The sequence below is a fragment of the Salmo trutta genome, chromosome 3, assembly GCF_901001165.1.
Source record: "Salmo trutta chromosome 3, fSalTru1.1, whole genome shotgun sequence".
Lineage (NCBI taxonomy): Eukaryota > Metazoa > Chordata > Actinopteri > Salmoniformes > Salmonidae > Salmo > Salmo trutta.
Genome location: NC_042959.1, coordinates 39,202,234 through 39,218,043, shown reverse-complemented (window position 1 = coordinate 39,218,043; position 15,810 = coordinate 39,202,234). Strand labels below are relative to the sequence as shown.

The window sequence follows — 15,810 nt, the reverse complement described above, 5'->3', positions numbered from 1 at the left end:
TTTTATCTGTTATTCTTTGTTGAGATGGACTTCAGTTCACCCTTTACATCAGAAGTGCTCTCAGAACCTTTTGGCTACTTTGAAACTATCTTTTGTTGTCTTTTCTTCCTCTCCCTAACAGGTATTTTTCTTCTGTGTGTGTGTGTGTGTGTGTGTGTGTGTGTGTGTGTGTGTGTGCAGGTCAGCCTGTCCAGTGACTCCAGCTGTGTGGAAGAGATTCTACGGGTAAGTGAGATTCACTTCCTTTCTCTGGCCTCCGTTAATTACACCTGGTTACGCCTCAGCTACTGTTTGCACACAAAGCCACTTTTCCATCCAGAGACTGGGGCTCCCAGTAAGAGAGAAAAGAGAAAAGCCTCTGTGAGCTTACTATAATGGGCCCTTGTATTCCAATACAAATCTGATCAAATTTATCAAGGGTGAATGCAACCAGGCAAATTTAGATCCTCTGTGTGAAAAGCGCTTTGACCTTCTTGCACGCAGAGACGCAGTCTTTTGTTTAGAAATCAATTCTGTGCTTAATAGCCTGTACAGAATTTGAATGTAACGTGCGCTGGGACCATATGAACTGAAAAAGGAATTGCCTTTTTAGATGCAAACATATAGGCTGCCTTTTCGGTGAACTTTGACCTTTGTAGCAGGTGCTGATTGGCTCCAGAGTGACATACAGGTCACAAAGTGACAGACCAGAGTGAATAGAGATGCTGGGTGGGCTTTAGTGCAGGGGCGGTTATTAGTGGTGCGCGGGTCAGCTGTATGTCCACACGCACCCACCCGCGATTGCAATTACCCATCCGCAATCACACAACTATATGTGATAAAGTTAAAAACTGAGGCCCACACCGCTAATATAGAAAATGTGCTGTAGGCTACAGTCAGAGACGCCAGAACAAATTTTTAACAGGGGATGCAGGATTCTTTTTGCCTGATTTTACAAATGTTTCTGCTTGTAATTAGATGCATGCAGCTTCTCTTCTGTCATTATACGTTGCTACATAAACCCTTGCTCACCAGAATAATGTCATAAATTGATAGAATGAATGCTTCAGTCTTGTTGACATAGGTAAAGTTCTCTCTGTCATCTCTGCTTCTTTCACAGAGCAAATATGTTTAGAGGAGAAAATGCAAGAACCCCCCAAAAAACTAGAAAGATTTTCTGTTCAAAATTCCCAAATAACATCAGTTTGACCAGGTGTAAGGAAATAGAAGGTTGTGAAAACGACCCAACATGTTTCTGATAAGATTTCAGTTTGACTTGTATGTTCGACTTGTATGCATATTTTATGTGGTTGAAATTCAAACAGATTTTATGATGCTGAGAAAGATAGCACCACTACAGACGGAATACTGTATAACTTATTATTTCACATAATGTTACTGCAAGTAATGCTTAATCCTGCAGGAGTTAATATTAAGGCTATTTGAGAGGTTATAGACCTACAGTCAGTGTCCAGATTTCAGTTTACATTTAACCCATCTGAACAGTAGGCTACAGCTCCCTTGACATGCCATAGGCCTGTTTGAAGTCCCCGTCTTGGGACTGTCGAATTTGTATAGTTCCTCACACTCATCACACATAACATAGCCAGCACTGCTATCATCTTTCCCAAACTTTACTTTTCTGTCCCTCCCTCTTAATTTCGCAGCTTTTCTCTTATTGAGTTAAGCTCTGACATTGTCTTTTTTGCCTCTGTGGATCAATGTAAACTTTTTCTACCCAGCTCCCTAAAGCATTTGGCGATTGGCTTGTAGACTATTTGGCCCGCATACAGTTAGGCCCTAAAGCTTAGGCTTACACACTAATGCCAGATAAAAATAATGAAAGAAAAATCTCAATGGAGCCTATAGCTAGAGATTCCACAAGAATGATACATTTATAAAAATGTATTATTTTCTCTTTATTCATCCACCCCGCCACCCACCCACCCACCCTTCATCCACCCACCCACCCTTTACCCACACAATATTTAATTACCCTAAACCCACCCACCCGTGGATATATCTGTGGGGACTGCAAGTTATGAGTCAACAAGCACTAGTGGTTATGACAGTGAGTCAGGGACGCTCATTGATACCCTTGTATGGCTAAGGGGGATGCAGTGTGTTTGGTACCAGCCCAGCCACTGCATCACCGTGACGACTGACCTCCAGTCATGAACCCCTGCAGCCTCTCCACTGCCTCAGGCAACGGCAGTACAGTAGACATCACGGTAACCAGTGGAGGACTACGCACTTCCACCGACCGAACGGCTGAGTTATGTGGACCTGTCAAACATGGGAACCCTCTGGGAGGGTGATGATGTCAAATAATAGTTGCCGGGCAACTGGCAGTATGGCCATCAGGTGGAGTGAGTCATGATGGTGGGGCCCAGCGAGGCAAAGCTGAGTTTGTAAGAGAGAGAGAGCCACTCTGCCATGTGGCGTCAATGCCACACTGCTGGCTACAGTAGGGAGGGAGAGAGACATGGAGAGAGGAGTGATTCACAGCCGTGACTCAGGAGTCACTCAGACTCACAGGAGAGGAGCAGAGCAGCCTGGGAGATTCTAATACCGCCGCAACCTTTTCAAATCCTCACACTGTGAACTGCTGCCACTTTAGCAAGCCTCTCTAAGTTCACTCACTCATCACTCACTGGCTGGAACGTCAAAAGACAGGATTTCAGCTGAGACATTTTTTGAAAGATCAGAATGTCTAAGACGTGAAGTGCCTATGAATGACACTCTTCATACTTGGAAAATGAGCTAATGGAACAAATAGAGATACCAAGCTCCAATCCTCTGCTATTGACAAGCACCCAGATCATGTGGACCACTTAAAAAGTGCCTGATCTCTTAAGTGCATATCTTAAAGGGATAATATTCTCTTTGCTCATACAGTCTCTAACCCAGATTTTCAAAGTTAATTCTCTTGCGTGGCGTCAGGTGAAGCACCGATAGATCAGAAACGGATTATTCATCCCTCTCAGATACAGATGATTACATTCCTCAACGAGAGGAACATTTATGACGTACACAGGCACACATTTAAAAAAAATCTATTTCAGTTATCCAATATTTTCATTTCGAATTGAATAGGATTAGAAAGGCAAATGTCAAGTTTACAAACATAATGTAATTATTACGTTGAAATTTATTTTTTATTATAATAATACAACTTTTGTAATGTACATATCATTCAATATACTGCATTTATTCACTACATTCATAAGGATAGCATTGCATGTTTTTTTCCAGTAGAAGGGCTCCAGACCTGTTCTTCCATGTATTACACTTGATGTATGAGTTTAAAAAAATTCTACAACAAAAGCCAGAGGGATGGATGCATTCATTAAAAAGCACACGAGGTGGCCATTGTTGTTTCCACACTGTGGATGGCTTATTTAGACAGCATGTCCTGCTAGCATGATGGCATCACACACACACACACACACACACACACACACACACACACACACACACACACACACACACACACACACACACACACACCAGGCCCAGCATGAATAATGACAGGTACTTCTCCCTGCGTGACAGTCTGCCACTATGTGTCGGCTGATGCCCGCATGCTCTCTCTGTCTCTCTCTCTCTGTCTCTCTCTTTCTCTTACTCTCTTTTCTAACTCTCTCCTCTCTCTCTCACTCGCTCTTTTTCTTCTCTCTCTATCTCCTCTCTCTCTCTCTCTCTCTCTCTCTCGCTTTTTCTCTCTTCTCTCTCTCTTCTCAGACAGAACATAACAAGGGGGAGTGGAAGCCTATTCTGGGTGGGCCTCTCAGCCCTATTGCCTTTCAAACCTCTGTTGTTGTGACAGCCTTTGTGACCCTCTGTGACCAATGGCAATGGATCAGATTATTCAATGGCCAGGAGTTTGTACACTAAGCTCTGATATCAACTGAGGATGTCAATATCCCATGATAATTTTTTCCCCCTCAACTGTGGGTACTTGTGAAAGATTGCCAAAACAGTATAACCCCATAGTGATTTATCTCTGTGGAGAAGTAAAGTATATATTTTTTTGCAATGGTATTAATGATTTAACAGCCAATCATTTTCCTGAAAGAAATGACAAACATTTCAAATATTTAGCACATGAAAACATTATCAAAGACCCCAGGTAAACAGATGGTGTATGCTTAGAAAAATTATCCAAACTGATTAAAAAGTGAGCTTTCGGCTCCCTCGCCTATCTGCACTGTGCACGTGGTGTGTGCTTGTGTGCATCTGTGTGGTATATTATAAATAGCAAGCATGTGTTCTCCTTCATCGTTGCTGATGAACAGGAAAGCTGCAGATTCATCATAACCTGCGGTAACTTTCCACCCTGATAGCACAATGCACGGCCATCTGAAAGGTAATGCTTCATATATAACATTATCGCCGAGGTGGCAGGATCATATTCCTAGCACCTCATCTGTCTACCTCCACCCTCCGACCCCCCCTGCTCTCCACCCGCTCTCCTCTCGGCAGCCCGGGAGGTGACCCGGCTGATGTCACTCGCTCCATAGAGAGAGAGGAGGAGGAGGCCAAGCCAACATTTAGAAGGAAATTAACTCTATAAACCAGAGGCATTATAAACAACAGACCTCAATAAATGACCTGATCCACAAACTTGGCTCTCTACACACACAGACTTTCCTTTCCTCATCTTATTGAGATGTAGTTAAAACATGTAATGAACTCAACAGGGTCACTGTGTTACTCTGGGGAATTTGGGATGGAGTGATAGAGGGATAGAGAGATGAGTGATATAAATGAAAAGGATTAGATAGAGAGATGTTGTCCATATGCATCTTTATCTCTGTGGCTGACAGTTCAACAGTGTGTGTTATGGGTCTGTCTGAGTGCATTAATAGGATAAGTTGATCTGTTAAACCACATGACATGAGAGACAAGTGCATTCTGTACTGTGGGCTGCACCACAGACTGTATAACACCACAGGACAATAACAGTAACCCAGACTCAGATTGGGATTGGACATACAATGGCAAGAAAAAGTATGCGAACCCTTTGGAAATACCTGGATTACTGCATAAATTGGTCATACAATTTGATCTGATCTTCATCTAGGTCACAACAATAGACAAACACCATCTGCTTAAACTGATAACACACAAACAATTATACGTTTTCATGTCTATATTGAACACACTGTGTAAACATTCACAGTGCAGGGTGGAAAAGGTATGTGAACCCTTGGATTTAATAACTGGTTGACCCTCCTTTGGCAGCAATAACCTCAACCAAACGTTTTCTGTAGTTGCGGATCTGACCTGCACAACGATCAGGAGGAATTTTGGACCATTCCTCTACAAAACTGTTTCAGTTCAGCAATATTCTTGGGACGTCTGGTGTGAACTGCTCTCTTCAAGTCATGCCACAGCATCTCAATCGGGTTGAGGTCAGGACTCTGACTGGGCCACGCCAGAAGGCGTATTTTCTTCTGTTGAAGCCATTCTGTTGTTGATTTACTTCTGTGTTTTGGGTCGTTGTCCTGTTGCATCATCCAACTTCTGTGGAGCTTCAATTGGTGGACAGATAGCCTAACATTCTCCTGCAAAATGTCTTGATAAACTTGGGAATTCATATTTCTGTCGATGATAGCAAGCTGTCCAGGCCCTGAGACAGCAAAGCAGCCCCAAACCATGAAGCTCCCTCCACAATACTTTATAGTTGGGATGAGGTTTTGATGTTGGTGTGCTGTGCCTTTTTTTCTCCACACACAGTGTTGTGTGTTCCTTCCAAACAACTCCACTGTAGTTTCATCTGTCCACAGAATATTTTGCCAGTAGTGCTGTGTAACATCCAGGTGCACTTTTGCAAACTTCAGAAGTGCAGCAATGTTTTTTTTGGACAGCAGTGGCTTCTTCCGTGATGTCCTCCCATGAACACCATTCTTGTTTAGTGTTTTACGTATCGTAGACTCGTCAACAGAGATGTTACCATGTTCCAGAGATTTGTGTAAGTCTTTAGCTGACACTATAGGATTATTCTTAACCTCATTGAGCATTCTGCACTGTGCTCTTGCGGTCATATTTGCAGGATTGCCACTCCTAGGGAGAGTAGCAACAGTGCTGAACCTTCTCCATCTGTCTTTGTAACGCCCTGGCCATAGAGAGGGGTTTTTGTTCTTTATTTTGGTTAGGCCAGGGTGTTACATTGGGTGGGCGTTCTATGTTCCTTTTTCTATGTTTTTGTATTTCTTTGTTTTGGGCCGTGAGTGTGGCTCCCAATCAGGCACAGCTGAAGCTCGTTGCTGCTGATTGGGAGTCACACATAAGGAGCATGTTTTTTCCTTTGGGTTTGTGGGTAATTGTTTCTGTCAGTATTTTGTTCCAGACAGGACTGTTTGCTGTCGGTTTGCTCACTTTTCTTGTTTTGTATAGTGTTCATGTTGTTGATATTAAATTCGAATAATGAACACTAACTCCGCTGCACCTTGGTCCACTTCTTCAGACGACAGCCGTTACAGAATTACCCACCACCAAGGGACCAAGCAGCGGAAGAGGGAGGTCCGGTCAATGGAGGAGACGCCGGCCAGCAGACGGGGTCGCTGGCGTCGGTCGAGGAAGCCCGGAAGACACCCCCAAGAAATTTTTTTGGGGGGGCTAATGGGGTGGTCCGGAAAGGCAGAGGAGGAGCCCAGACCACTGCTCTCGTGGGGGATAACGGCAGAGGAAGAGAGGAAGATGATGAGGCAGTTGATTGAGGACCTGCAGATGGATGATCTGGAGGAGCCTTGGTATGCGGAGTTGCGCGCTGTGTCGCCAGTGCGTCCGCACAGCCCGGTGCGTCCGGTGGACATGCCCAGCACATGCCGTGCTAGGAAGGGCATCCAGCCAGGACGAGTGGCAAAACCGGCTCCACGCTTCAGTTCACCAGTGCGTGTTCACAGTCCTGTCTGGCCCGTCCCTGCTCCCCGCACCAAGTCCACAGTGCATGTTCCCAGTCCTGTCCGGTCCGTCCCTGCTCCCCGCACCAGGCCCAAGGTGCGTGTCCACAGTCCTGTCCGGCCCGTCCCTGCTCCCCGCACCAAGCCCAAGGTGCGTGTCCCCAGCCCTGCCAGTCAACAGTCGTCAGAGCTGCCCGCCAGTCAACAGTCGTCAGAGCTGCCCGCCAGTCAACAGTCGTCAGAGCTGCCCGCCAGTCAACAGTCGTCAGAGCTGCCCGCCAGTCAACAGTCGTCAGAGCTGCCCGCCAGTCAACAGTCGTCAGAGCTGCCCGCCAGTCAACAGTCGTCAGAGCTGCCCGCCAGTCAACAGTCGTCAGAGCTGCCCGCCAGTCAACAGTCGCCAGAGAGGTCAGACTGCGCTGAACTGCCGGAGTGGCCAGACTGCGCTGAACTGCCGGAGTGGCCAGACTGCGCTGAACTGCCGGAGTGGCCAGACTGCGCTGAACTGCCGGAGTGGCCAGACTGCGCTGAACTGCCGGAGTGGCCAGACTGCCCTGACCTGCCGGAGTGGCCAGACTGCCCTGACCTGCCGGAGTGGCCAGACTGCCCTGACCTGCCGGAGTGGCCAGACTGCCCTGACCTGCCGGAGTGGCCAGACTGCCCTGACCTGCCGGAGTGGCCAGACTGCCCTGACCTGCCGGAGTGGCCAGACTGCCCTGACCTGCCGGAGTGGCCAGACTGCCCTGACCTGCCGGAGTGGCCAGACTGCCCTGACCTGCCGGAGTGGCCAGACTGCCCTGACCTGCCGGAGTGGCCAGACTGCCCTGACCTGCCCGAGTGGCCAGACTGCCCTGACCTGCCCGAGTGGCCAGACTGCCCTGAACTGCCCGAGTGGCCAGACTGCCCTGAACTGCCGGAGTGGCCAGGGACGCCCGCCAGCCCGGTGAGTCCGGTGCCTACGCCTAGGGACAGGCCTCTGTCATGTTTCCCCAGCCTGGTGAATCCTGGGTCAGTGCCGTCAGAGCAGCCAGGGTCGCCAGGCGCAACCATCGCCGCCCGCCAGCCGGGCGCAACCATCGCCGCCCGCCAGCCGGGCGCAACCATCGCCGCCCGCCAGCCGGGCGCAACCATCGCCGCCCGCCAGCCGGGCGCAACCATCGCCGGCCGCCAGCCGGGCGCAGTCAGTGTCGCCCACCAGACCTTCGGCGCGGCCAGGTGCGCCACCGAAGAGGGCGACGTCAAGGGTGGAGCAGAGGCCACGTCCCGCACCTGAGCCGCCGCCGTAAGAGGGCCCACCCGGACCCTCCCCTTCAGAGTCAGGTTTTGCGGCCGGAGTCCGCACCTTTGGGGGGGGGTACTGTAACGCCCTGGCCATAGAGAGGGGTTTTTGTTCTTTATTTTGGTTAGGCCAGGGTGTTACATTGGGTGGGCGTTCTATGTTCCTTTTTCTATGTTTTTGTATTTCTTTGTTTTGGGCCGTGAGTGTGGCTCCCAATCAGGCACAGCTGAAGCTCGTTGCTGCTGATTGGGAGTCACACATAAGGAGCATGTTTTTTCCTTTGGGTTTGTGGGTAATTGTTTCTGTCAGTATTTTGTTCCAGACAGGACTGTTTGCTGTCGGTTTGCTCACTTTTCTTGTTTTGTATAGTGTTCATGTTGTTGATATTAAATTCGAATAATGAACACTAACTCCGCTGCACCTTGGTCCACTTCTTCAGACGACAGCCGTTACAGTCTTGCCGTGAACTGATGAACATCAAGGCTTTTAGAGATACTTTTGTAACCCTTTCAAGCTTTATGCAAGTCAACAATTCTTAATCTTAGGTCTTCTGAGATCTTTTGTTCGAGGCATGGTTCACGTCAGGCAGTGCTTGTTGTGAATAGCAAACTCAAATTTTGTGAGTGTTTTTTTTATCGGTCAAGGCAGCTCTAACCAACATCTCTAATCTCATCTTGTTGATGAGGTTAGCTGACTCCTGACTCCAATTAGCTTTTTGCTTATGTTGTCTTGATCTTCGTAGGGATATCCAAGTACACAGTTTTAATTTGATACTCTAGATCATAATATTTAATTGACACATTGTGCAACTCTGAAATGTGAGTATCTATATTCGGGATAAAGTTCAGTCTGATGGGTAAAGAAAGAGGTGTTTATTTTCATTTAACCCTCCTAAGTTCAAAACAGACCTAAATCAGATTGTGCAATCATGTTCCTTTAAGTGTTGTGTGAGACAGAGTGTATGGACTGTATTTAATAAATTAGGAGAAAGCTCAACTTTGTGTGTGTGTGTGTACAGTATGCATGCAGTGTGTGTGTCAAGCTGTGATCTTGGGCATACTCACTCATATGCTCACTGAAAGACGACACCCTCTGCAAGCTCACAACCTACGTATCTCTCTCTGCTTCTGTCACACACACACAGTGTAGTGGAGAGTATACGCAGTGGGCATTGCGTATATTCACTTCTTAATCCCCACAATGTGTATCAAAGTAGTGTAGTGGAGGTATACACCATACCAATTAATAAGGCTGATCAGAATGGACTGATCAGATCAGAATGTTAATCTTAAAATGTTGATAAAATATTATTTCTTCACATTTTAGGCACAGCAATGTGCACACGGTGGTAGGCCTACGCGCAACTGTTCCAAAATGCAATTGATGGGTACCGCACATACAGTCGTGGCCAAAAGTTTTGAGAATGACACAAATATAGATTTTCACAAAGTTTGCTGCTTCAGTGTCTTTAGATATTTTTGTCAGATGTTACTACGGAATACTGAAGTATAATTACAAGCATTTCATAAGAGTGCATGGGGTCAATATTTGCAGTGTTGACCCTTCTTTTTCAAGAACTCTGCAATCCGCCCTGGCATGCTGTCAATTAACTTCTGGGCCACACCCTGACTGACGGCAGCCCATTATTGCATAATCAATGCTTGGAGTTTGTCAGAATTTGTAGGTTTTTGTTTGTCCACCCGCCTCTTGAGGATTGACCACAAGTTCTCAATGGGATTAAGGTCTGGGGAGTTTCCTGGCCATGGACCCAAAATATCGATGTTTTGTTCCCCGAGCCACTTAGTTAACACTTTTGCCTTATGGCAAGGTGCTCCATCATGCTGGAAAAGGCATTGTTTGTCACCAAACTGTTCCTGGATGGTTGGGAGAAGTTGCTCTCGGAGGATGTGTTGGTACCATTCTTTATTCATGGCTGTGTTCTTAGGCAAAATTGTGAGTGAGCCCACTCCCTTGGCTAAGAAGCAACCCCACACATGAATGGTCTCAGCATGCTTTACTGTTGGCATGACACAGGACTGATGGTAGCGCTCACCTTGTCTTCTCCGGACAAACATTTTTCCGGATGCCCCAAACAATCGGAGAGGGGATTCATCAGAGAAAATGACTTTATCCCAGTCCTCAGCAGTCCAATCCCTGTACCTTCTGCAGAATATTAGTCTGTCCCTGATATTTTTCCTGGAGAGAAGTGGCTTCTTTTCTGCCCTTCTTGACACCAGGCCATCCTCCAAAAGTATTTGCCTCACTGTGCGTGCAGATGCACTCAAAGCTGCCTGCTGCCATTCCTGAGCAAGCTCTGTACTGGTGGTGCCCCAATCCCGCAGCTGAATCAACTTTAGGAGATGGTCCTGACGCTTACTGGACTTTCTTGGGCGCCCTGAAGCCTTCTTCACAACAATTGAACCACTCTCCTTGAAGTTCTTGATGATCCGATAAATGGATGATTTACGTGCAATCTAACTGGCAGCAATATCCTTGCCTGAAAAGCCCTTTTTGTGCAAAGCAATGATGACGGCACGTGTTTCCTTGCAGGTAACCATGGTTGACAGAGGAAGAACAATGATTCTAAGCACCACCCTCCTTTTGAAGCTTCCAGTCTGTTATTCGAACTCAATCAGCATGACAGAGTGATCTCCAGCCTTGTCTTCGTCAACACTCACACCTGTGTTAACGAGAGAATCACTGATATGATGATAGGATTTGGGGTTGTACCTGGTAGGTTCATTGATAATTTGTGTGAGATTGAGGGCATCAAGCTTAGATTGTAGGATGGCTGGGGTGTTAAGCATGTCCCAGTTTAGGTCACCTAACAGCACGAGGTCTGAAGATAGATGGGGGGCAATCAATTCACAAAAGTAAATCTCAAATTGTTTGGGCACAGACCTGGATAGTAAGACAGAACTTTGCAGGCTATCTCTGCAGTAGATTGCAACTCCGCCCCCTTTGGCAGTTTTATCTTGTCGGAAAATGTTATAGTTAGGGATGGACATTTCTGGGTTTTTGGTGGCCTTCCTAAGCCAGGATTCAGACACAGCTAGGACATCTGGGTTAGCAGAGTGTGCTAAAGCAGTGAATAAATCAAACTTAGGGAGGAGGCTTCTAATGTTAACATGCATGAAACCAAGGCTTTTACAGTTACAGAAGTCAACAAATGAGAGGGCCTGGGGAATGGGAGTGGAGCTAGGCACTGCAGGGCCTGGATTAACCTCTACATCACCAGAGGAGCAGAGGAGGAGTAGGATAAGGGCACGGCTAAGGGCTATAAGAACTGGTCGTCTAGTACGTTCGGGACAGAGAGTAAAAGGAGCAGGTTTCTGGGCGCGGTTGAATAGATTCAATGCATAATGTACAGACAAAGGAATGGTAGAATGTGAATACAGTTGAGGTAAACCTAGGCATTGAGTGACGATGAGAGAGGTATTGTCTCTAGAGACATCAATTAAACCAGGTGAGGTCACCGCATGTGTGGGGGGTGGGACAAGAGGGTTAGTTGAGGCATATTGAGCAGGGCTGGAGGATCTACAGTGAAATAAGACAATAATCACTAGCCAAAACAGCAATGGACAAGGCATATTGACATTAGGGAGAGGCATGCATAGCCGAGTGATCATATACAGCTGGTACCTGTACCGAGTCAATGCACGGGCGTACAGGTTAGTCGAGGCAATTTGTACATGTAGGTAGGGGTGAAATGACTATGCATAGATATTAAACATCGAGTAGCAACAGTGTAAAAAAACAAATGGGGGTGGCCTTTTGTTCCTAGACGTGGCGCTCCGGTACCGCTTGCCGTGCGGTAGCAGAGACTGGAGTCTTTGACAATTTTTTGGCCTTTCTTCTGACACCGCCTAGTATATAGGTCCTGGATGGCAGGAGGTTTGGCCTCAATGATGTACTGGGCTGTATGCACTACCCCCTGTAGTACCTTACGGTCAGATGCAGAGCAGTTGCCATACCAGGCGGTGATGCAACCGGTCAGGATGCTCTCGATGGTGCAGCTGTATAACTTTTTGAGAATCTGGGGACCCATACGAAATATTTTCAGTCTGCTGAGGGGGAAAAGGTGTTGTCGTGCCCTCTTCGCGATTGTCTTGGTGTGTTTGGACCATGATAGTTCGTTAGTGATGTGGGCACCAAGAAACTCTCGACCCGCTCCACTATAACCCCTTCGATGTTAATGGGGGCCTGTTCGGCCCGCCTTTTCCTGTAGTCCATGATCAGCTCCTTTGTCTTGCTCGCATTGAGGGTGAGGTTGTTGTCCTGCCACCACATTGCCAGGTCTCTGACCTCCTCCCTAAAGGCTGTCTCATCATTGTCGGTGATCAGGCCTACCACTGTTGTGTCATCAGTAAACTTAATGATGGTGTTGGAGTTGTGTTTGGCCACGCAGTTGTGGGTGAACAGGGAGTACAGGAGGGGACAAAGCACACACCCCTGAAGGGCCCCAGTGTTGAGGATTAGCAGGGCAGACGTGTTGTTGCCTACCCTTACCACCTGGGGGCAGCTCGTCAGGAAGTCCAGGATCCAGTTTCAGAGGGAGGTGTTTATCCCAGGGTCCTTAGCTTAGTGATGAGCTTTGTGGGCACTATGGTGTTGAACGCTGAGCTGTAGTCAATGAACAGCATTCTCACATAGGTGTTCCTTTTGTCCAGGTGGGAAAGTGCAGTGTGGAGTGCGATTAAGATCGCATCATTTGTGGATCTGTTGGGGCGGTATGCAAATTGGAGTGGGTCTAGGGTATCCGGGATGATGCTGCGTCATTCTCATTTACAGCAACAACGTGGGGAATAGTTACAGTGGAGAGGACTGAGCCAATTGGAAGCTGAGGATGATTATGTGGCCATGATGGTGTGCTAGATTGGGAATTTAGCCAGGACACCGGGGTTAACACTCCTACTCTTACAATAAGTGCAATGGGATCTTTAGTGAACACACAGTCAGGACACCCATTTAACGTCCCATCTTAAAGACGCCACCCTACACAGGGCAATGTCCCCAATCACTGCCCTGGGGCTTTGGAATATTATTCTTAGACCAGAGGAAAGAGTGCCTCCTACTGGCCATCCAACATCACTTCCAGCAGCATCTGGTCTCCCATCCAGGGACCGACCAAGACCAACTCTGTTTAGCTTCAGAGACATGCCTGCAGTGGGATGCAGGTTTGTGTGTGTGTGTGTGTGTGTGTGTGTGTGTGTGTGTGTGTGTGTGTGTGTGTGTGTGTGTGTGTGTGTGTGTGTGTGTGTGTGTGTGTGTGTGTGTGTGTGTGTGTGTGGTGGTGTGTGTCATATGTCTGATTTGAATCCTGTCTGCCCTGCAGGAGATGACCCACTCCTGGCCTCCTCCCCTGACTGCCATCCACACTCCAGGCAAGGCTGAGCAGACAAAGTTCCCTATTCCCTCCAAGGTGAGTCCTATAGTATGGCCTACACTGTACTGTTCATTGACAAGCACAGCAATACTACTACGAATAGTACTTCAACTATGTTATAAGTGCTAGTAATACTGACACTAGTTAATACTATTATCACAATGATAGAGATGTATGCATTCTGAATGTCTACTGTCCTAGTCAAGAGGGTAATTTCCTACTGTCACTTATTTGTTTGGTAAGCAGTAATCACGTGATCCGTGTGTCCGTCGGAAGGGAAAACAAATCAAGTAAAAGTGGATGTATTAAATTCCACCCAGGGCTGTCATCCTTGTGAAAGCCTGTCAGGTTCTGTCACAGTAAAGGACCAGTGAGACACCCATGGCACCAGAGAGAGAAGGAAAGAGAGAGGGAGTGAGAAAGAGAGCGCGTGGGACCCAGCCAGAGACAGAGAGGAGAGCTAGCAAAGAGCCTCTGCTATTGGCCAGATAGCTGTAGGACTTCATTTGTCTGGCTGCATGTGCCAGTCGGATGGACTTTTTAAGGACAAACTCCTGTCAGCACTTCAGCTGCACTGTAATAGAGTGTGATTTAGCTATAGTATAATCCATTGTCCTTCAGCCCATTCATCCACTCCTCCTCTAACTCCCAGCATCTGTGTCTGTCCTAGCCTTTACTTCCTTTCCTCTCTACTGTCGTTCCCTAGCCTCAAATCCCGCCTAATTTTGCAGCTAAAGCCCTCTTATTTGTGTCTTAATAAGACATGGTCTGAATCTCATAGCTTGACCCAGCTGACATTCCTAATAATAAGCCTGTGTCTATAAATCCTGATTTAATGGTGCCATCTTTTAACTAAGACATTGTCCTGTCTACTGTAGTCCACTCACCACATGATGTGTCCTTTGTCTAATTGTATTAGTGTAAAATCAATTAAGTCCATCAGATGAGCTGTTTCCCTCCCATTTGTTCTCCTGTATCACCTCAGTGTGTGCTAATGTATTTGATGCACGCTTGTCTTCTTTCTCTCTCGCTCTCTCTCTCTCTGCTCAGGAGTCACAACACTTACCCACAGGATACGCTGGACAAAGTAAGTCTGCTTTACATTTTTCCTACACACACATTTCGATTTAATCAGTCTAAAATGATGTTAATAGATGGAAGGCCATTATGCCATGCAACAACTGGAGCCCTGTCCATTTAGGGAAAAATGTTATGCTGTGTGACATATTGCAACAAAAGCTAAATTGATAATAAGCTAGCTGTTGGTCAGGGTTTAATCAAAACCAGCACTCTGACATTTAAATGGAAATTATTTCGCAGAGCGGTGCAATGTTCCCGGTAACAAGCCTGCAACCAAGTCTGTACCACAGAAGTCGTGAGTATTCATTTGATTAATTATTTTGAAAAAGCCTCGGGGATAAATGCCGCCATGGTTTCAGCTTTGTTCCCTTGCAAAACAAGTCCTTGCAGAATTCCCAGCTGAGAGGAGTGTTCATCACAAACAAACAGAGCAGTTGGCATTCTCTCTCTCTGTTAACCCGTACCCTCCTTGGCCTCTCCCGTGCCACCCTGCACTCCTCAACTGCACAGCACTAACAACACTGCCTGTCTCCCTAGTCACGCAAGACCTGGCCTACACTCAGTTTAGTTAGTGTCAAACACAGGCATAGTGAGGTATTTTTGGTATTTTATTAGGATCCCCATTAGCTATTGCAAAAGCAGCAGCTACTCTTCCTGGAGTCCACACAAAACATGAAACATAATACAGAATGACATCAAGAACAGCTCAAACTACAGGCAAATGTAGCCTACATATCAATGCATACACACATACTCTCTAGGTCAAATAGAGGAAAGGCGTTGTGCCGTGAGGTGTTGCTTTATCTGTTTTTGAAACCTGATTTTCTGTTTATTTGAGCAATATGAGATGGAAGGAAGTTCCATGCAATTAGGGTTCTATATAATACTGTACGCTTTCTTGAATTTGTTCTGGATTTGGGGACTGTGAAAAGACACCTAGTGGCATGTCTGGTGGGATAAGTGTGTGTGTGTCAGAGCTGTGTGTAAGTTGACTAGGCAAACAATTTGGGGTTTTTGTTTTTTGTTTTGTTTGTTATAAAAGGAAGAAGTGATACAGTCAGTCTCTCCTCAACTCTTAGCCAAGAGAGACTGGCATGCATAGTATTTACAGTTGAAGTCGGAAGTTTTTTTCTGAGGTCTTGGCTGATTTCTTTTGATTTTCCCATGATGTCAAGCAA

General features: G+C 46.7%; 1 protein-coding gene across 2 annotated transcripts in view; it reads left to right on the top strand.

The window, feature by feature from the left end:
- The window catches only part of LOC115175045 (AF4/FMR2 family member 2), a 170,658-nt gene that overhangs the window by 78,161 nt on the left and 76,687 nt on the right, over window positions 1–15,810 (top strand). For both annotated transcript variants that reach the window (XM_029734199.1, XM_029734189.1), the window contains 4 exons: window positions 181–225; window positions 13,502–13,588; window positions 14,603–14,639; window positions 14,873–14,927. In XM_029734199.1, the coding sequence (XP_029590059.1) occupies window positions 181–225; window positions 13,502–13,588; window positions 14,603–14,639; window positions 14,873–14,927 (224 nt within the window). The remainder of the gene's footprint in view (window positions 1–180; window positions 226–13,501; window positions 13,589–14,602; window positions 14,640–14,872; window positions 14,928–15,810) is intronic.